Below are 22,920 nucleotides of genomic sequence, written 5' to 3'. Positions count from 1 at the left end.
TTAAAAAAATTTTTTTTCTTTATTGATTTTAGAGGAGAGGGAGAGAGAAACATCAATTGGCTGCCTCCTGCATGCCCCCAACTGGGGATTTGGCCCTTAACCTGGGCATGTGTCCTGACCGGGAATTGAACTGGTGACCTCTTGCATGGGTTGACACTCAACCACTGAGCCACACCAGCCGGGCCCATATACCATTTTCTTGATCCCATTCCAACAGACTTAAAGTAAATCTTTTTTGGGCAACTTCATTCTTAAAAGTGAGAAATACTCTGGACCTTCTATCCTAGTTACTTTTGCCTCTGTCCCTCTTTTATCTTTTTTTATTGTTGTCATTTCTTCTGCTTATCATTCCTTGAATACAGGTATGTTTAAAGAGTATGTGTGGAGTAGAATGGGAGAATTGAGTTTGAAAGAGGGAGTACAAATTAGGATTAGTTACAACAGGAAAAACATTACTGAAATGATTCTTTTAATTCCTCTATTTCAAAACATGACACCATGTCTTCATGCATATAATTAGTTCTATATCTAATATCACTAAATAATGATGTATAAATGGATTAAATTGGTTGTTGAAGGTTAAAAATGTAGTTACTACTCCATCCTATTTACAGTTTTTCTTCCTAAACAAATATTTTGTCCCAAAGTGGATCAAAATAGTCTTGTTTTCTTTTTTATTGCTTCTTTCTTCATCTTCTTTGTTTTGTTCTATTTTTTTCTTTTCTATTGTCAGGGTTTTGAAAATAGAGATATTAAATTTATTATTTTGAAGGATATTTCTTAGATTGAACTTATCAGTTTACTCTTCCATATCTAACTAACTGTAACTCTTCTATCTAAAAATGTTTTCAGGGATCAAAATAGAGTCAAGATTGTGTTTGGGGATGGTGGGTTTTGTTGTTTGTTTTGCTTTAAACCACAACTTTCCAAAGTAGAGAGTTATGTTAGGATTTAAAATTTTTTTCATTTGTAGTAAATGAGAATCTTATTTGGGGCTACTCTTAATTTTTAAAAATAATAACATTTCTGGGACTTAGTTTAGCAGTTTAAACATGGTAAGCTTGAGTTTAATGTAAGCAGTAGAGATAACAGGTCATTGTATTAACAGCGATTTCTGACATGGAGAATTGTATGTGGAAGTGAGAAAACACAATTGTTAAACATTAGGGGAAAAAGTCACGAGTGTCTTGAAATCCGTGGGCATCTTGATTTATTAAGTGAGCAAAATGAAGATTTGCCTTTATTTGGATTTTCCATGGACTATGTGTGGTATTTTGTGTATTTTGATATGTAGCCCATGTTTTACTTTTCCTTCTTTGCCAACTGAACATGGATACTCTCTAGGAAAGTTTTCATCTTTTGCATGAATCCATTTTTACTTTTCTGTTTTAAATTTGGATTTTAAATTTTGTGTGATGCAGTATTGGACTAAAATTTACTTGAAAATCTACAGGAATTCATTTGGAATTAACTTATCATTTTGATTTTAAACTTTAGCTTTTTTTATGTGTGTACATGTTCTCATACATCTGAACACACATGACCTTATACCTGTATGCTTACACATTATACTTCTCTTCATAGCATTTGTCAGCTCTAGAGAAGTTCCTAATTATTTTTCTTTCCATGTGTCATTTTTAAAATTCAGTGGTATTTCTGATGTCTAAAAAGACATGCTACTGAAAGTACATGGAAATAATTTAAACTTGTCACTATCAAGTATATTATCTAATAAGTATATTATCTAATGATAATCTAATAAGAAGCTAAATACTTTTAAAAGGTTGCATTTTATTCTTTTCAGTATTTTATTCCCCTTTCTACCAAGAAGGTATTGTGAAGAAAGTGCACATTGTTCTCTATTAGAGAGCCACAAATATTGTAGGTACTCAAGCTGAAAGATTCCCACCATGAGACACTTGGGGTTGCCAGAAACATTGGACATCATTTTGGGGTGCTACAGGGTCAGATTTTACTACTCATTAATGTCATTTATGGGGGAAGACAATGGAAATTGAAGTGTTTATCATTTTTTTCCAAGTATTGTCATCATCTTATTTCTCATTGCTTTTGAAAGTCTGTCATTTACTGAATGCATCTTATGAGGTAGACACTATGCTAAGCACTGTATGTATCCTGCTCTAATCTTCTCAGTTCCTTAAGATAAATATTTCCCCATTTTATAGTTTAGAAGACTAAAAGATACTGACTTGTTTTAGGATACACAGCTAGTAAATACTGTCCATTCTCTTAAGGCAACAAAATGTATAAATACATCAATATTGCTAAAACAAACAAAAATAAAGTGAGTTGTTGAACCAATAATTCTAAATTTTATTTTAGTCATTTATCTCTACCTTTTATTTCAAGAAAAACATTTTTTTAATTTAAAAATGTTTGTCCTAAAAGCAAAGTTACACATAGCTAACAATTTCATGCAAATATGTAATGAATTACAAATGAATATTCAGGGTTGTGCTGAATACTTTGTTTTTGTGGCTCTTAATATCTGAGTTAGCTCTTATTTGGTAGTTGATTTTTTCTTATTTGAAACATAAAATCTTATCCATAAACCAACTACAGTCTTTTTGTAATCATGTTATGTATATGTTGGTAAATAGTGTTTTTTTAAGTATCTACCAGCTAATGGTCCTTTTATGTTCATAAATTACATGGCTATAATGATATTTTTTTAGTAACAGCATACCCCTTTAAATGAGAAAATGTTTTGGGTATAAGCCTAAATCTACTAACTTTACTTAGGATTTTAGAATAATTTAGATTTAAGTACTTACAATAACTTACCAAACACTTGATTTCTTAATAAAGAAGTACTTTTAGGCCCCCCCCTTTTAAAAGATATGTATCTTCTTCTTTTTGTTAAGCCTTTACACAATTTCTAATTCTTTGGTTATTATTTCATAGTTTAAATTTAATATCTTCCTTTTTTAAATATATACAGAGCCATGTACATTAACTAAAGGAAAAGTAAGTTGGCTTTTTAGACAGACACACTCCCCCCACCATTTAAAAAACTATGTATTTATTGATTTTTTAGAGAGAGAGAAAGGGAGAGGCAGATAGAAACATTGATAAGAGAAACATTGATTGGTTGCCTCCTGCACACCCCCTACTGGGCATTGAGCCTGCAACCCGGGCATGTGCCCTGACAGGGCCTCTCAGTCCATGGGACGAGGACAACGTTCAATCCACTGAGCCACAGCAGCTGGACTACCCCTACCTTTTTTTTTCCTTTTTTTTTAAGTTAATTAATTTTTGTTATAGATGTTTCTCCTTTTCCCCCCAATGACACCCTCCTTCTGTTCCCTCCCCCCGCCCCAGCATTGTTGTCTGTGTCTATTGGTTATGCTTATTTGCGTTAAGTTCTGTGGTTTATCTCTTCCTTTTCCCTCACCCGCTCCTCTGAAGTTTGTCAGTCTGAACCCTACTTCTGTGTCTCTGGGTCTATTTTTATTTGTGGAATATAATGAACAGAATAAGGTGATGAACAAAATAGACCCCTACTTTTTTATTAAAGGTTCAATTCATTTATTTTTAGCCTTCACAGCATCTCTAATATTTTATGATTGAACAGGTTCAAAGTTGTTGACTAATTTTTACATGTACTAAGTGACACACACATTAATGGTAAAGGAACAATAATTTGGCCTTTTAGGACCCAGGTATTTTTTTGTTTCTGAACTAATTATCAGTTTGAAAAATAGAAAGATTTGAATAGTGGTTGGGGAGTATGGATAGAAATAATAATAGATTTGCCTCTATGAATCAATAAAATTACCTGATTGTCGGTGGGTGGGTGGTTTTGTGTGTAATGAAAACACTGAAATTGGAGCCAGGAACCATGGGTTCTGCCTGTGGCTTTTACAGTTACTAGTTCTGTGGCTTTGGGCAGGCCATCTAAATCCTTGTGCTTCTTTTCCTTTTTTTTTTTTGGTACATGCCCCAAATGGGAACTGAACCCCAGGACTCTCTGGTCCGCAGGCCTACACTCCAACCACTGAGCCAAACCAGCCGGGGCCCTTGTGCTTCTTTTAAAAAACACTAGCACTGTTGTGATGCCCTGGCCGGTTTGGCTCAGCGGTTGGAGCGTCTGCCTGTGGTCCAGAGAGACCCGGGTTTGGTTCCCGCTAAGGGCATGTACCTCGGTTGCAGTTTGTCCCCGGCCCTGGTTGGTCGAGCGGGTGGCAGCCACTCGATGTGTCTCTTTCACATCGATGTTTCCCCCTCTCTCTCTTCCTCTCTCTCCCTCCCACTCTCTCTGTACAAAAAATGGAAAAATGTCCTCGGGTGAGGATAAAAAACAAAACAAAAACACTAGCACTGTTGTGATGCTAATGGACTGTAGCACATAGCTCACTCTCTTGTTTTGTTTTTCAATTCTGAAAGGTTTTAAGTCAGAATCAAAATGCTTAAAAATCTCTTAAAATGAATGTGTGTATGTTCATTATACTATATAGTATAGTATAATAGTATAGTATTTCAAATATTATACTATATTGGAAAAAACATAATGGAGTGAAGCCGCGAAAGTCGAAATGCGAAGTGGCAAGGGACGACTTTGTATAAATAAAGAATCCTACTTCGCGGAAATTCATTTATTGTGGTAGAGTCTGGAACTGATTAGCTGCGATAAACAAGGGCCAACTGTACCTAATTCCTCCATTTCTTAGAGTTCTTAGAGTTCTTTCTGAAGAGCAAAACATTTAATCTTTTTAAATTTTTAGGATTCCCAAAAAGCCTATTCTAGGTTTTTCCAAACTATAATGAAGAGATAGGTGTATATCGCATGCAAAGTGTGTGTATATAGTCACCATGTACTATTACAATACCAGACAGTAAGCAGAGGGAGGCACATTTTCAGTGTTAATGTCCTGACAAATGTTGATGTTATAATAATTTTAATGAAATATATAATTTTTCACAATTTTGGATTTCTCTACTAGAACTGAAGAACTGAGGAACTGGTTCTTTATTCAGACACTCCAGAAAGTGAACTCTTTATTAAGACTTTTCCAAAAGACTCAAGAATACATTACAGATATTTGATCTTTTCTAATTAATATGGAAAAACAAATTAGCTGTACTGACAGCTAATATTAGAAAATTTAAAGTTGGTGTATATTTCTTTAATCTTTATAATTTCATGAAGAAAGACACATCCTATCAAAACCCTTTCATCTACTGAAATGTTACTGGAAAATCTTTTCCTTGTTAATTAACATATAAACTTTCTTTTTTTTTTTTTTTTATCCTCACCCAAGGACACTTTTTCATTTTTTGTTCAGATAGAAGAGAGAGAGAGAGAGAGAGAAAGAGAGAGAAACATCGACATGAAAGGGACACATCGAGTGGCTGCCACCCACACAACCAACCAGGGCTGGGACAAACTGCAACCGAGGTACATACCCTTAGCGGGAACTGAACCCAGGTCTCTCTGGACCACAGGCCAACACTCTAACCGCTGAGCCAAACTGGCTAGGACTAAACTTTCACTGGAATTTAAAATATATGTGATGTTATGTGATGTTATGTCTATATTATGAATTATCTTTACAAATTATACATTTGGAGAAAATATGTATACATTGTATTCATTTAGCATAGGAATAGAGGTAGAATAAGAGGAAGCATAGCCCTGGCCAGTTTGGCTCAGCAGTTAGAGTATCGGCCTATTGACTGAGGGGTCTTGAGTTTGCTCCCTAGTCAACGGCATGTACTTGGGTTGCAGGTTTGATCCCCAGCTGCAGTCGGGGTCCTGCAGGAGTCAACCAAGCAATGTATCTCTCTCACATTGATGTTTGTTTCTCTCTCCCTCTCCCACTTTCCCCCCCCCCCCCTTCCTCCCTTTCACTCTATCTAAAAATCAATGTAAAAATATTTTCGGGTGAGGATTAATCAAGCAAACAAATAGAACAAAACAACAGTAACAAAAAGAATAGGAGGTAGCATAGGAAGAGAGGTAGAAGTAACTATGGCTACAGTAAAAATTTAGAATTATTGGTTCTAATGTTTAACCACTCAGCCTATGTATTTACTTATTAAAAACAATAATTAGTATGCTGGCACTCAGGCAGTAAGACAGTGGCAAAAAGAGGACTAAAATCACACATAGATAATCTGGTAATGTTTTGACAAAAATTACATTTTTATCTTTAAATAAAAATGATCATGCCTGGCTAGTGTGGCTCAGTGATTGAACATCAACCCATGCACCAAGAGGTCTCTGGTTTGATTCCCAGTCAGAGCACATGCCCAGGTTGTGGGCCTGATCCCCAGTGGGGAGCATGCAGGAGGGCGGCCAATCAGTGTTCTCTCTCATTGATGTTTCTCTCTCTCTCCCTCTCTCTTTCTCTGTAAAAATCAATAAAGAAAAAAAAAAAACTCATAGTTTCTACCTTATAGAATTATTGTGAGGATCTATAACATCTTGAGTATAGAACATTTGGTACATGTGTTAGCTATTATTATTGTTGACTGATGAACATATAAAGATACCTGTGTGAACATATTCACCACAGCATAGTTTATAATTGTAAAAAACTAGAAACAACCTAAAGATGTAATGATGTATGTATGTTACATATATTTAAGGAATAATATGTTGCTATGAAAAATAATATATACTTACTGAGGTAGAGAGATGCCCAAAATATGTTTATTGGGAAAAAGAAAGCATGAAGAATATGATCCCTTTTTGTAAAAAATAAAATGCTAAAAATTTAACAAATTGCTGAAGTCCCGGTGTAGACTAGCATGAAAATGTAAAGTCTCTATGAGCAGCACCAAAAAGGGAGCTAACATTTACTCCTCAAAGACCTCATTGAGTGCTTGTGAGATAGACTGGGGACAAGGCAGGACAGACCCCTAAGTGTAGCCCTGGGGTAAGGGAGCCACTTCTACTTTGGGAAAGGCACCAGGCCTCAATTCTTCTCCCCTCTGGGACAAAACCTATAGGTGCTGAGACAGAAAACTTAACCTGGGGAGGGGCAGGAAACTCCTATGCGAGAAATCAATGAATGAGGGAATGATCCCTTAAAAGCCTTGTTCTTGATATAGTCTACTTTTGATGGAGGCTGAACGAGATCAACAAAGAATGCCTCCACCTTTCCACCAGTGGACCAGCAAGCACCAGTAAACAAGAGTCAGCAGTGTGGGGGGTAGGTCAAGAACATGAAGAGAGACCTTTTCTGAGTCGCAAGTGCCAAATAAAAGCCTAAAACTGTGAGTAGAACAAGAACATTGAAAAAGAAAGGATCCAGCAACACAGCTCCTACCCTAAGCACAAGGTTATATAAGTGAATTTTAAGCCAGTGGGTAACTATAGCAAAAACAAAACCCAGACAGCACACTCCTGACTAGATTGACTCAGCTCCACACACTGAAGGCTTAGAGGAAGAGGTATGCCCATTCCCAGTCATAAATACTGTTTACCTCAGTCTCTGTTCCTGCACAAGTAGTGTGGCTTTTAACCAAATATCATAAGACAAAGAAGAAAACAAGAAAAAGATCAACGCATTGTTACGAAATAAAGCAAAAGACAGAATCAGACTCAGATATGATTTAAAATAACGATGATTAATATGTTAAAGGCTCAAGTAGAAAAGATGGACAGCATATACCAGCATATGGGGAACATTAACAGAGACTTGGAAACTAAGAAAGTATCAAACAGAAATGATAGCAGCTAAAAACACAGTATCAGAAATGAAGAATGCTTTTATTGGATTCACCTGTAGGCTCAATAAAGTTAAGAAAAGAATCAGTAAATTTAAAGATAATCATTAGAAATGTATCCAAGCTAAATAATAAAAATTAAAAAGTGTGAAGATAAAAAAAGCAACACACTTCAGAACATTCAAGAGCTTGGGGCAGTCTGAAATGATTTAATAGATAAAAGTAGAATCCTAGAACAGAAAGAGGTGGGGGTAAGGAGTGGACATACTACAGAAAAAAAAAAATATAAAGAGCTATTGGCCAACTATATCACAAAAAATAAAGACAGGAATCTCAGACAACAGTAGGTGAAATAAATACCCCTACCCTCCAAAACACACAGTCTTCAAACAAAATGTTCAAGGCAGTCATAGAAAAAGACACATTAGATACAGAAGAACAAAGATAAAATACAGCAGACTTTTCATCAGAAATTATCAAGCCAAAACAATAGAATACATTTTTAAAGTGCTGAAAGAATTCAATAGGACAAAAATATCTTCCAAAAATAAAGAAGAAATAAAAACAAATAGAAATAGAGAATTCATTATCAGCTTACATGCACTATAACTTGGGTCTATACATAGAATGGAAAACACTAAACAGAACAATTGAAGGTAAATATAAATAAATTTTGTTCTTTTTAAAATTGCTCTAGAAATAATTATGCAAATAAAAATAGCAACTGTGAACAGTAAATTTATAGCATATATAAAAATAAAATATATGACACATTCTTTCACTGTATACCTTCAGTTCTACTTCTGGCTTAGTAATGTCTCCCTCTCCAGATTCTCAGAAAAAATTTTGTGTTCTTCACTACTTATTAGTCACTTGTCCCTCCCTCTTTCTTTACTCCATTTCTTTCTCTTCCTTATCCATTTTCCTTTTCTTCTTCCACATACTTTTCCTTCCCTCTATTTCTTATTTAAATGTAATCAGATTGAATATCACAAACTTCTGATTAGACTGTGTCTGTGAGAGCAGACACTCTATTATGTACACCTTTGTTCCCATATAGAGCTAAGTATAAGATTCATTTAGCCCTGGCCGGTTTGGCTCAGCGGTTGGAGCATCGGCCTGTGGACCAGAGAGTCCCAGGTTCGGTTCCTGCTACGGGCATGTATCAAAAAAAAAAAGATTCATTTATACATTTCTGATGGACTGATTCTTATTATGAGCAGATGAATTGTTCACAAACATCTTTTTTAAACCCTCATCACCATGATAGCTTTATCTATGTATTGTTTACATTGATCAAAAGTACTAAGTAGGGCCCTGGCCGGTTTGGCTTAGTGGTAGAGCGTCAGCCTGTGGACCAGAGAGGCCTAGGTTCGGTTCCCACTAAGGGCACGTACCTCAGTTGCAGTTTGTCCCCGGCCCCAGTTGGGGTCGTGTGGGTGGTGACCACTCTGTGTGTCTCTCTCACATTGGAGTTTCTCTCTCTGTCTTCCCCCACTTTCCCTCCCGCTCTATCTCAAGATAAATGCAAAAATATGCCCTTGAGTGAGGATAAAGAACAAAACAAAACAACAAAAATTACTAAGTAGGATCATTGAATTTTCGGAGTTAAATGAGTCTTAGAAATTACTCAGGGAAAACATCTTTACTTTCCTAAAGAGAATAGGTCATGGTAAATGAAATCTATTTTCACTAAGCAAGGAGTTATGGTTATAAGTGATTGCAATTTTTTCATACTGCTTTAAATTAATATTTTATTTCATGTACTGTGTCATTTATTGAAGGGGACAATTATAAAATTATCATTTGGATTACCATAAATAAATTAGTTATTGTAAGCATGTTCATTTTATGGAAAACTATTGGGTCAGATCTGTCTCTTGTGGTACAATAGTGTACAAAAGGGTGACTCTCAACATATCTAATTTTAAGAGGATTACCCCTCCTGTAGAATCTGGTCATGTAAATTAGTATTAAAATCTTTCTCTTGGCGCCGAGTGGCTCACTGGTTGATCATTGACCCATGCACCAACGGATCACCAGTTCGATTCCTGGTCAGGGCACATGCCCAAGTTGTGGGCCCAATCCCCAGTGGGGGACATGCAGGAGGCGGCCAATCGATATTCTCTCTCATCAATGTTTCCATCTCTCTTTCCCTCTCCCTACCTCTCTCTCTAATATCAAAAAAGGAAAAAAAATTTTTAAAAAATTTTTTTCCTCTTGGCCTTGGCCACTTTGGCTCAGCGGTACAGCGTCAGCCTGAGGACCAATGAGTGGTCTCTGGTTTGATTCCGGCCAAGGGCACATACCTCGGTTGCGGTTTGTCCCCGGCCCTGGTCAGGGTCGTGCAGGAGGCAACCAGTCAATGTGTCCCTCTCATGTTGATGTTTCTCTTTCTTTTCCTTTCTCTCCCTTCCACTCTATCTGAAGATAAATAAAAAAATATCCTTGGGTGAAGATTAAAAAAATAAATAAAATCTTTTCTCTTGGCCACTTGGGCTGTACACCATAGTAATTGAGATCATTGGGTTCCAGAACCAGATTTACGTGTTTGAATCCCAGCCCTGCCACATGCTGGTAATATGCCCTTGTACGTGTGATTCCCCATTTGTAAAATGGGAATAATTATAGTGCCTATCTCATGGATTACTGGGAAATTAAATAAATTGATACATGTAAAGTACTTAAAAGAGTGCCTGGCACAAAATCAGTGATACATATTTTAACTAATACTATTGTTTACTAAAAAAAGGCTGATAGTGCCACTGGTGTGGCTCACTGGTTGAGTGTCAACCCATGCACCAAGAGGTCGCTGGTTCAATTCCTCCTCAGGGCACATGCCCAGGTTGTGGACCAGATCCCCAGTGTGGGGCATGCAGGAGCCAGCCAGCCGATGTTCACTCTCATCCATATTTCTGTCTCTCCCTCTCCCTCGCTCTCTTTCTAAAAACAATAAAGAAAAAAATATATATTTTTAAAAGGCTAATAAGCCATGATTGTTTTCATTTAACCTGTCAGCCGAAGTAAGAGGATAATTTATGCAAGTCATCAGCTTCAGAGGGGTTTATTTCACTTCTCTTTATATTTTAAAGTGTTCTTTTCCCCCTTAGTGCATATTCTAAGAAATTCTTTTTACCAGTGCTTATCACCATGCAGTTTTCTTCTACACATCATTCTAATGTTTTGTATATGTTACATGTTTTATGTGTTTTCCTTTTTAAGAAACAATTTGATATAATAATTCCATTTCAGTGGCTTTTAAATAATCAATTCCATGAGTCTGTGCTATGCATATGAGGATATGTAAATATTTTAGATGTTCACTTACAGAAGCTATGGCATATAACCTTATACCTTGGTTATATATTTCCACTTTACCCGCTTTTAACCCATATTTTAACCCATTTACGGTCTTTTTCTAGATTATGGTTGATTAAAAGTACTAGACCATATAAATACAAGTATGACCATACGTTGCTTTTAAGAATAAATGATCTCCCAGTAACGTGGTCTAAGTAAAATGTTCTCTTTTTTAATTATGTAGTCCTCCTCGCCATCCTCATCACAGCCTCATTGTAGCCACTGCAGAACGAAGGCCTCATCATTGTGTCACCATGCATCCCTGCCCTGGGTCAAACGTAACCATGTAGACCCTGCAAAGGCTACCAGTCCATCTCTCCGTCTTCGTCGCTGGCGACCCTTCTTACGCCTACCATCTTTGGGTCTCCATTCTGTTGTAAGTGTAGTCAATCTTCCATCTCTTCTTCCAGTGACAAGGGCAGTTCATTTTTCCCCTTAAACTTCTTCAGTCTTCAAAGTGCTTTTCTCTTGGTTCACTCACCATTGACTTTTCTACCCAATACGATTGCAAACATACCTCCGTGCTTTGCATTCTAGCTTGATTTTCACCAACACCTTGGTGAACACCCATCTTTTCACTCCATATCCTGCCAACATGAGATTGCCTGCCTTTTGATGAGTACTGATCAATGACATTCATGACAATGTTTAAGTTCCTGTCAGTTGTTAAAGTGAATGTATTTTCTTACCCTTCATCTTTCCGATTTCATTTAGTTGACTCAGGTCAACAAATGCTGTGTGCCTCTGAGCTCTATACCATCTCTTACTTTTCTTTTTTCCCCATGTTTCTGAACATGACTTTAGTCTCTTGTCATGCTCTGGGGCGCTTTACTTACTCTATCCTTAATCTAATCCTTCATGGTGTAGGGTGTTTCATCTAAGCTATTTTATTCCCTGAGGTGGCTCAGGTACTTGGTTTAATCTTGATCCATCTCCCCTGCCTATTCAGTTTCTAAACATTTTTCCAAGTAGGAGGTGAAGATTTTTCCCTTGTGAATTGATGTAGGCTTCCCACAAATTTGAGGATTTCTCCTTCTTAGATAGATAATATTAGCAAACTATTAAAAAATACATATATTCTTGTAATCTTGCTGATTTTCCTAATGTTGAGTTTGATGATGGAATTCTAATTGTTTTCATCATTGAAATAAACTGCAGGATTCAGCAACTACAGCTCTTGTCTTTCTGATGTTTTAAACTATTAGTGGCAATGACTATGGATTGGTAGAGCCTACCTAGAAATGTTATACCAGTAATATTTGGTGTATGCCATACATTTATAAGCAACCTGACATGTCTATAAATCATCATGCCTTTCGAAGCCAGAGGAAGTCTGATTACACATACATTTAATGCTTTTTTAAAAAAGTTGTTCTTTTCTCATCTTGTTTACTCTTCTAGCCCTATATTCAAATTATGAAGTAGAGTCATGGCACTTTTCCTTAAACATCTGCTTCCACCAAATATCAGTATGGTCATCAAAAGAGCCTTTGATTTTTGCCGAGTATCAACAAACTGGTGTCTCTCTGTTTCATTATCCTCATTGGGTCACAATGTGCATTTCTCATTTTTACTCATTTATCATTTGATATTTGTTGCTTCCCTGCTGTGCCAGTTTGTACAGTAGGAGATAAAAGGTGAATTAAATGATTAGAGTAAAACCTAATTTTGTAGATTCTGACTTGGGCACAATTGATTCTAAATATGAATAACTTTGTACTTAAAAATATTCTAAATATAAATTAATATGTCATAAAAATTGATTTTTCCAGGTGTATATGTTTTTATATAATGTTGATCTTTGCTCCATATTAATTCCATTGCTTTATAGCTTCATAAATATTTTCATAGCCTAGTGGTTAAGAACATGGATTCTAGAAGGACACTGCCTGGATTTGAAACCAAGCTCCATCACTTACACGCTTTGTGATTTAGAGCATGTTACTTAATGCTTCTGTGCCTCAGTTTTCTTGAGAATAAAATGGGTATAATTATATTATATTACGTACCTTGTAGGGTTTAAATGACAATTGATCACTATATATAAAGCACTTAGAACAGTGCCTGGTATATATTAAGTGCCATACAATTATAAATTAAATTTAAACTATACCTTTTTATATTTTGAAATTTTTATTTAGTATTTACTTTCTATTTAATTGATTTCTTATATTATTTTTTAATTCTTTGAGATAAGAAGTATTTTATTCTAAATTAGGGAACTTTATACAAAAAATAATATATATAAATGTAGGCAAAAATGATTGAAATCTATAGCTTTTTATTTTTGCCCTTTAATATTTGGTAGTCTTTTTTTTTTTTTTAATGAAAAACTTATTGGAATTTGCTTTTTATTTATTCTTGTTTTGAGGTGGCATCATTTTTAAGCAATGGGTAATTACAGGTTTTTAAGCAATGGATAACTGCATGTTTCAGATTTTCAGACCAACTAAAGTAGACCAAAGGAAAAGGCTCATAACAGGTGCTGGCACACAATTTTGTGTCACTAGATTTAGTTATTTCTTACATTTGTGATAACCTAGTATTAATATTGTAATAATAGAGTGTTTAGTAGCACTTAACAGTTTACCAAGTACTTTAATGAGTTTCATTTAAGCCTCAATACAGATAAGAAAACCAGTGCTCACAGGGATTGAGTACATGTTCAGGTCTCTGACTCCAATCATACTACTTTTATCTCTAGCACAGTTGTATTTACTGCCAAATACGAAAATGGAAGCTATAGATGTATTATTCTTAAGAAGAGATGGTGTTAAAATAATTAAAAAATTTGAAAACATAATAGCTCAAAAGATTTAAAAGACTTGATATTCTGTTGGATAATTATGTCTTAAAACGAGAAAACCAGACCTTTTACTAATTGGATAAAGAATTCTTTCTGGAATTTTTTTATAGAATTGAATTTATAGTTTATAGAATTGCAAGGGTTTAGCCTTGAAAAATTGAATTCTCTTTTGGTCATTGGTAAAATGAGGGTATTGGGTTGAGTGATCAGTAATATATTTGATTCTCTGACCAGGAAAGTAAGGGAACTCATTATCACCATCTTTCATTATTTAAAGAAATATGATACTCGAGAGCTATTAGAGTTTTTATAAGATGATGGAAAACAGTGGGAAACATATTTTTGCCTCCAATATGAGGAATAGCTCTAACAAAACTGTCAAAGATGGAATGGATTGCCTCAAAACCTAGCCCTGTTGTTGGAAGGGCTATCAGAGTAGGGGCTGTGGTAGAGAGTTCACAAACAGTAAAACTAGGTAACTTTGATTCCTATCAGTTTTAGAATTCTTTAATTCTGTGTTGAAGTTAGGAAAAGTTAGTTTGGTACATCAGTTTTTATTGATGTTCTTTCATTCATAAACTTGAGGGAAATAATTTCTGAAGAATAATGTGAGATTACATGAGTCACTGTATCTGTAAATGTTTTAAAACATTCAGTAAATCCAAGATAGTAATATTTCTTCTCTACTTTTCAGTTTTTGCATCTCAGAGCTTCATATTACAACTACTTAAAATTATATAATTACTAAAAGGTGAAAAAAGTATGATTTTAGAGTTAAGCTACGACTGTATTATAGGATGTTACATAATATGAGATGTAATTTGATTTATGCCTCTTGAAACTTTTGCCTCTAAAATTTATACTTGCATTTAACACTAATTGTATTTGATTTCAAACCATTTAGATTTGATATATACTTGCGTTTATTCTGTACTTATCATATATTAAAGACATATCGGTGAATCATGCATTGACTGTGTAAATTACTTGAATGTTTAACAAATGTAGCAGATACTGCTCATACAAATTGAATATGGTAAGCTTAAAAACCTAGGTATAGTTTTAATTTCAAATACTTTACTAAGAAAGCAAAAGAAAAATGATAGGCTACAGTTAATTGTATTTTAATTTGCTCTTATCCTTATTTTCTCCCTTTAATCTTTTGGGTTATTTTCCTGCATCTATTTATTTTTAAACTTTTTGAATGTAGGATGAATAAAGATACTTATTTTACTCTAAGATTCTTTATATTGCATTTTTTAAAACAATAAGATTATCACGGTCAAGTCATTAAGGGGAGAACTCACTTTCTTGATGTCTTAAAACTTGAAAAGAGTTTTGTTTTTTAACTCTGTTTATGCTGTAATTAAATTTTAACAGACTTTCTTTTTCAAATTTCGAAAATTAGGCAAATCGCTTTATGCATTCATTTAATTCAGCAAGTATACATTGTACATTTACTATATATCAGGCATTGTCCTACGCTCTGGGACTTTGAAGGTGAACAAAACTTTAGGTTTTTAGATTATTGGGGTTAAGAAAGAGGTGCTTGTAGTTGACGGGTGAGCATGTTGTTATAAATGTAAACATAGTTATTCATTGTTCACTATCTCAAAGGTTAAGCCTTTAATTATTTTGGATAAATGTTCTCTCATGTCATTTGATATTAGTTGTATGTGTTCACAATGCACTTGATTGATTTGACTACTGACATATATAATATATATTTTTCTTCCTATTCCAGGCACCAAGTATAGATGAAAAAGTAGATCTTCATTTTATTGCATTAGTTCATGTAGATGGGCATCTCTATGAATTAGGTAAGAACTTTTAAAATTTATTCTGGGGAGAGAAATTGGAAATAAAAAAGTTTGTATTTATGAAAAACGGGATTATTGATATTTTTTGTGTTTATTTAAATTAATTTATTGCCCTATAGCATTGAATTGGCGTAATGAAACTTTTTTATTTAAGACTTTTTACTAGAAAAAAATAAAACTTTTCTTTGGTGTTCAAGCAACTTATAATTTAAGAATATTTGCCTACCACCTTTGCATTGTAGCAAAGCAGTAAAAATCATTCTAGAAAATTTCTGTAAATCACTTCAGCATTCTTTACTAAATTGTTGAAATAGTCATCAACATCTACATGAGCCATCCTGATCCTGAAACTAGTTTTAAAACTGTAATATTCATGACTACTTTTTTTTTTTATTAATCCTCATCCGAGGATATTTTTCCATTAATTTCTAGATAGAGTGGAAGGAAGGGAGGGAGGGGGAGAGAGAGAGAGAAAAACATCAATGTGAGAGAGACACATCGATTGGTTGTCTCCTGCCTGACCCTGACTGGGGCCAGGAATCAAACCTGCAACCCAGGTACGTGTCCTTGACCGGAATTAAACCCCAAGACCCTTGATCCATGGGCCAGTGCTCTAACCACTGAGCAAATTGGCCAAGACCATGTCTAGTTTTTCATTTGGTAATGGGCATCACTAGTTTTCAGGCTTTTGTACTATCCCTTTGTATTATGTCTGACTTTTTAAAAGACTTTGCAGGAATCTATGTTTTCTGGCAACAAACTTCCTAAGTCATATGTCAAAGTACCCATGGTTTTTACTTAGTATTTTGGCCTATATATGCACTTAGCTTTTAAAGTTTAACTATGGGTAGACTATTTCAGAGACTAGTTGGAGGAGAGCCTCATAATTTTAATTACTTCATTCAGATAGAGAACTTCTTATGATTCCTTCATAATTGATATAGAGTACTATAGTACTCACGAGTCCTTGTGTTAAAAAACAGCCAAATAAACAAAAAAGTGAAGTCCTTTTCAGTATTAACTTCCCATTTTTATTTTCCTTAACTTATTTAAAGATGAGTTAAATTTTTTTTTTTAATTTTTATTACAGTTTATATTCCATTAAGGATAAAAAGTTTGACTGTAAATGTGGCTCATAAAATTTAGATGGCTTTTGTTTGGATTATGACAACAAAATCATAAGAAGAAGTCATTCTATTAAAGGGGACAAGGAAAGGAAATAACATAGTATTTATAAAAATGTATGCCCTGGCCGGTTTGGCTCAGTGGTTAGAGCGTCGGCCTGCGGTCCTGAGAGACCCAGGTTCGGTTCCCGCTGGGGGCATGTACTTTGGTTGCAGTTTGTCCCCGGCTCTGGTTGGTCGTGCGGGTGGCAGCCACTCGATGTGTCCCTTTCACGTCGATGTTTCTCTCTCTCTCTCTCTCTCTTCCTCTCTCTCCCTCCCACTCTATCTGTACAAAAAATGGAAAAATGTCCTCAGGTGAGGATAAAAAAACAAAAAAAAATGTATACCCCTCATCCTGGCCGGTTGCTCAGTGGTTAGAGCATCGGCCTGCGGTCCAGAGAGACACGACTTTGGTTCCTGCTAAGGGCACGTACCTCGGTTGCAGTTTGTCCCTGGCCCTGGTTGGGTTGTGCGAGAGGCAGCCACTTGATGTGTCCCTTTCACGTCGATGTTTCTCTCTCTCTCTCTCCCTCCCACTCTATCTAAACAAAAAATGAAAATATGTCCTCGAGTGAGGATTAAAAAAAAAATGTATACTCCTGCTCAGCTGGTGTAGCTCAGTGGTTGAGTGTCAACCCATGCACCAAGAGGTCACCAGTTTGATTCCTGGTCAGGGCACATGCCCAGGTTGTGGGCCCGATCCCCATTAGGGGGCATGTAGAAGGTGGCCAATCAATATTTTCTCACATTGATGTTTCTCTCTCTCTCTCTCTCTCTCTCCCCTCTTTCTAAAAATCAATAAAGAAAAAAATTAAAATAAAATAAAATAAAATAAAATGTGTACCCCTGATGGTTGTCTTGTATGATTTGAGTAGGAATAAAACTAAAATGAAAAAGAAATGGCTATGGGAGTATATAAGACGCCTGCAGAGTATTTCAGAAGATATCCTTTGCTACTTCAGTTTATAAAATTTATATAGAGATAAGATGTAATAGTGATTGGCGTTTCAGTTGTGTGACTGATTGCTGGAAACTTCATTTCCACTCTCAATTTTGAATAATAAAGAATATGTAGACAACTGGGCTGCCATCCAGAGGAAAGCTGGACTCCCTTTCAACCTATCCTGGAATAAATTCCAGATGGATCAAACACTTAACGTAGTAAATAAAACCACACAATTGAAATCTTTCTTAAACTGGGAGTGGAGGCCCAGCCGGTGTGGCTCAGTGGTTGAGTGGCGACCCATGCACCATGAGGTCGCAGGTTCGGAAAAAAAAACAAAAAGAATAAGTAGTAGAAATGGAAATAAAGGGAGTACTGAGACTTACCAGACACATTCTGTTGACTTCAGGGAAGTAGATTTAGAAAAGGCTAGAGAAATCATAAATATGATTCATAACCTGGGACTAAAAAGTAATGGTGACTTTCAGGATGAGAGACTTAGTGATAGAACAAACAACATTGAAAAGATATTTGGGAAAAAAATCTCTGATCGTTTCATTGGGAAGCAGAGAGTTGTCTAAAAAACTCAAGTTGACTGTTTAGCTAGTAGTAAAAGGAAAGCTATATATCAAGGGTAAGCTACATATGAAGAATGGTCCTTTTTTGTACCGTGCCAAGATCAACACAAAATTATTTTAAAATTGGTTTGAAGTAAGAACATCAGAAAAGAAAGGCAGAACTACTGAGGTCTTGTGTGGTGTAGATATTCTTTAGCAAGAATGAGAAGTATGGCTGATAGAGAATTAGAGGCCTTTGGGGATTATAATCTTTAAATGAGTCAAAGAACTTCATAGTTCTAAAGAATAGTCATAATCTTTGAGATGTCGAGGGGAAGAGGGACACATACAAGACAAATGAAGATGGGCAGTTGCAAGGGAAATTGACAGTAACCCTGATGTAGATTCCTAATAAATTCAGAAGGAATCTTGAGCAAGAGGAGTATTGAGTTAGTGAATAGAAAATTGCACATGACATGATGCTATATATAGAGTACCCTCAAAATTCTACCAAAAACTATTAGAACTGATAATTTAGTTAAGTAGCAGGATACAAAATTAATATTCAGAAATCGGTTGCATTTTAATACACAAACTATCAGAGAAATTAAGAAAACAATACCATTTACATAAAATCCCCATTGCATTAAAAAAAATTTAATACCTAGGAATAAATTTAACCAAGGAGGTAAAAGACCTGTACTCGGAAAATTCTAAGACATTGAAGAAAGAAATGGAAGAAGATAGCAAATAAATGGAAGCATATACCGCACTCATGGATAGGAAAAAGTAACAATGTTAAAATGTCCATACTAGCCAAAGCAATCTAGAGAATCATTGTGATCCCTGTCAAAATACCAATGGCATATTTCACAGAACTAGAACAAATAATTCTAACATGCATATGGAACCACAAAGGACCCCAAATAGCCATAGCAAAGTTGGAGGGCTCATGCTACCAAATATCAACCTATGCTATAAGGCCATAATAATTAAAACAATATGGTACTGGCATAAAAACAGACACATACATCAATAGAATAGAATAGAGGGCCCAGAAATAAACCCACACCTCTATGGTCAGTGTATCTATGACAAAGGAGGCAATGGGGTATAGATAGTCTGGTGTTGGGAAAACTGGAAAGATACATGCAAAAAAAATGAAACTAGACCACTTTCTTGCACTGTATACAAAAATAAACTCAAAATGGATTAAAGACTTAAATATAAGACTTGAAACCATAAAACTTCTAGAAGAAAACATAGGCAGTAAACTCTTTGACATTGCTTTTAGTATTTTTTTTTTTTTGCTATCTCATTGGGCAAGGGAAAGAAAAGAAAACGTAAACAAATGGGACTACAGCAAACTAAAAAATGTTTGCACAGCAAAGGAAACCATCAACAAAATGGAAACACAGTCTGCTGAATAGAAGATATTCACTAGTGATATAGCCAATAAGCAATTAATATCCAAAATATGTAAAGAACTTGTACAACTTGACACCAAAAAAGACTCACACTAACAAAAATAACAATTCAATTAAATGGGCTGAGGACCTGAATAGAAACTTCTTCAAAGAAGACATACAGGTGACCAAGAGACAAAGGAAAATATGCTCAGTGTCACTAATCATCAGAAAATGCAAATTAAAACCACAATGAGATATTGCCTCATATCTGTCAGAATGGTTGTCAGTAAATCAACAACCGAGTGTTGGTGAGGATGTGGAGAAAAGGGATCTCTCATGCACTGTTGGTGGATTGATATGTTAATCTTACTTAGAAGCTTTCTGATTTAGCTTTTAAAATGAAGAAAGAATTTTTTTCATATTTCTGAGGGTAAAACTTGGGATTGTAACTTTTAAAAAACTGCATATTCTTTTTAGGAAATTAAAACCAATTCCTTTTGACTGTATTTGTAATGAATTCTATTTATGGAGATAATTTAGGCTTTCAAACAGGGAAGCAAGGTTCTAATAACTTTTAATGTTACAAAATATTGCACGGCTGGTGTGGCTCAGTGGTTGGGTGTCATCCCATGCACCAAGAGGTTGCTGGTTCAATTCCTGGTCAGGGCACATGCCCAGGTTGTGGGCCAAATCCCATGTGGGGGGCATTCAGGAGGCGGCCAGTCGATGTTCTCACTCATCAATGTTTCTATCTCTCTCTCCCTCTCCCTTTCTCCCTCTCTCAAATCAATAAAGAAAAATTTTTTTAAAAAAATTCATAGGTGGCTTCCCTGGCTCATTTGGCTCAGCGGTTGGAGCGTTGGCCTGTGGACCAGAGAGTCCTGGGTACAATTCCTGCTAGGGGCACGTACCAAAAATAAATAAATAAATAAAAATTCATAGGTAACTCATTTAAAATATTTATTTTAAGACATATTATTTTAAATATCATTTAACTTTTGCTTCACTGTGAGAAGAGGAAAGTGAAAATTGAAAGTACATTATTTCGTACAAACAGCTAAACATTCAATGGTTTGTCTATGTTTTACAGATGGACGGAAACCATTTCCAATTAACCATGGTGAAACTAGTGATGAAACGTTATTAGAGGTAACAGCAAAACTTGTTGACCCACTTTAAGTGTTATTAATGTTCTTGTTATCTTTGAAACATCTCTAAAGATCACTTGAATAACATTTTATCTGTATTTGGATACTTTATTGTCCTTGCTCTCTTGGAAAAAATTCAAAAATAAAAAATCCAAAAATGAACTAGTGTTAACCTACTGCAAATAAAGATGTTTTCAGAGCTCTTCGTTTGAACAAGTATCAAATTTGAAAAAGACAAGAATAGTTTCACTCTGACCATGTGGCTTGGTTGGTTGAAGTGTCGTCCTGTACACCAAAAGGTTGCAGGTTTGATTCCTGGTCAAGGCACATACCTAGGTTGCAGGTACGATCCCTGGTTGAGGGGGCGTGGAGAAGAAAAAGGCAAGAATCATTTTGAAAGACTTGCACACCATATTCCCATATTTCATTAAATTCAAGATACCATCATTTGTGTCTAGATCCTGATGTTAGAGATTTTTAAAAATTTATAAATAAATTATGTGGTTTAGAATCAATGAAATATGTAATCGTCAAGTTAAAAGTTTCTTAAAAGTAATTTAAGAAAGACTACTTACTGTACCTCATACTTTTGTACTAAGCTAACTATGCCACGAACTGTTTGCTCTTTTGTGCTTTAAAGTTATTTTGTTATTTGGAAAAAGGAGTGTGCAGTGTAACATTAGTATGAACTAGGAAAATATGAAACACGTAGGATTTGTAAGCAAAACATTTGTTTATAAACTGAAAATTATACATTTTCCCCCATAGGATGCCATAGAGGTTTGCAAGAAGTTTATGGAACGTGACCCTGATGAACTGAGATTCAATGCTATTGCTCTTTCTGCAGCGTAATGTGTTCGTAATGGAAACACCAAATACTGTATTATCAGCAACAAAAATTCAATGTCTGCTGCCGTACACTAACTAAAAATTTTTGATATTTTCATTAACTTGACTGATTAAACTTTATGTGACTTAAACGTTGACTTAATCTGTGTTTTATATTATTTTTATCCCAAATTAAAGCTGCATTTCTTTTCCTCCCTTTCTTTCTTGTGAAGGATTTACCTTATTTGGTGACTAGTAATAGCTTTCTTATTCTCTTTAAAATTTCTGTGGTAAGTTTTGGGACACAGGCACAATTCCACCCGCATGGTACATATTTATAACATATCAGTGTGATAACATTCATTTAGCAAACATTTGAGCATCTACTTGCAATGAGCTGGACACTGTTCTAGGTGCTGGAGTTGCAGCCATGAACACTGCAAACAAGTCCCATCGTCATGAGGCTTATGTTTTTGTGGGAAGAGACAAATAAACACATTAATAAGATACATGCCAATAATAGATGCTAAGCAGAAGATTGAAGTCAGATTTGTGTTAGACAGTGACTGAGTGTAGCCATTAGATGCATTTGTTCAGTGAGAGATGGTGATGGCCAGGTCGTAAAAGTGCAGTAGTTCCCCCTTATCTGGGGTTTTGCTTTCAATGGTTTCATTTAGCTGTGGTCAAACACAGTCTGAAAATATTAAATGAAAAATTCCAGAAATAACATCATACGTTTTAAATTGTGCACCATTATGAGTAGCATGATGAAACCTTGCACTGCCCTGCTCCATCCTGCCTGGACATGAATCATCCCTTTTTGTCCATTGTATCCATGCTGTTCACACTCTGCCTGTGAGTCACTTAGTAGCCATCTCAGCAGATCCATCCATAGTCATGGCATCTCAGTGCAAGAGTAGTGATGCTGGCAATTCCGATATGCCAAAGAGAATCCATGAAGTGCTTCCTATAAGGGAAAAGGTGTGTATGTATAGAAAAAAAACATTATATATATATAGTTTGGTACTATCCACAGTTTCAAGCATCCACTAGGGTCTTGGGCATATGCCCCGTGGGTAAGAGGAAATATTGTGCTAATTTAGCTAGAAGTCTGTGAGTGGATTCGGGTGTGTTTTGAAGAAGGGTTCAGTGGAGTCTGAAAGGATAGGTGGGAGGCAGTGGAAAGGT

General features: G+C 35.4%; 1 protein-coding gene across 1 annotated transcript in view; it reads left to right on the top strand.

Moving 5' to 3' along the window:
- The window catches only part of UCHL3 (ubiquitin C-terminal hydrolase L3), a 51,414-nt gene extending 29,530 nt beyond the window's left edge, over positions 1 to 21,884 (top strand). Inside the window, exons 7-9 of the mRNA XM_036249995.1 lie at positions 15,606 to 15,681; positions 20,847 to 20,905; positions 21,673 to 21,884. Coding sequence (XP_036105888.1) covers positions 15,606 to 15,681; positions 20,847 to 20,905; positions 21,673 to 21,756 — 219 coding nt within the window. The 3' untranslated portion in view covers positions 21,757 to 21,884. The remainder of the gene's footprint in view (positions 1 to 15,605; positions 15,682 to 20,846; positions 20,906 to 21,672) is intronic.
- The last annotated feature ends 1,036 nt before the right edge of the window (positions 21,885 to 22,920 follow it).

This window comes from Molossus molossus, unplaced genomic scaffold (assembly GCF_014108415.1).
Source record: "Molossus molossus isolate mMolMol1 unplaced genomic scaffold, mMolMol1.p scaffold_m16_p_9, whole genome shotgun sequence".
Lineage (NCBI taxonomy): Eukaryota > Metazoa > Chordata > Mammalia > Chiroptera > Molossidae > Molossus > Molossus molossus.
The sequence above is the reverse complement of the archived record's forward strand: the minus strand, read 5'-3'. Positions and strand labels throughout refer to the sequence as shown.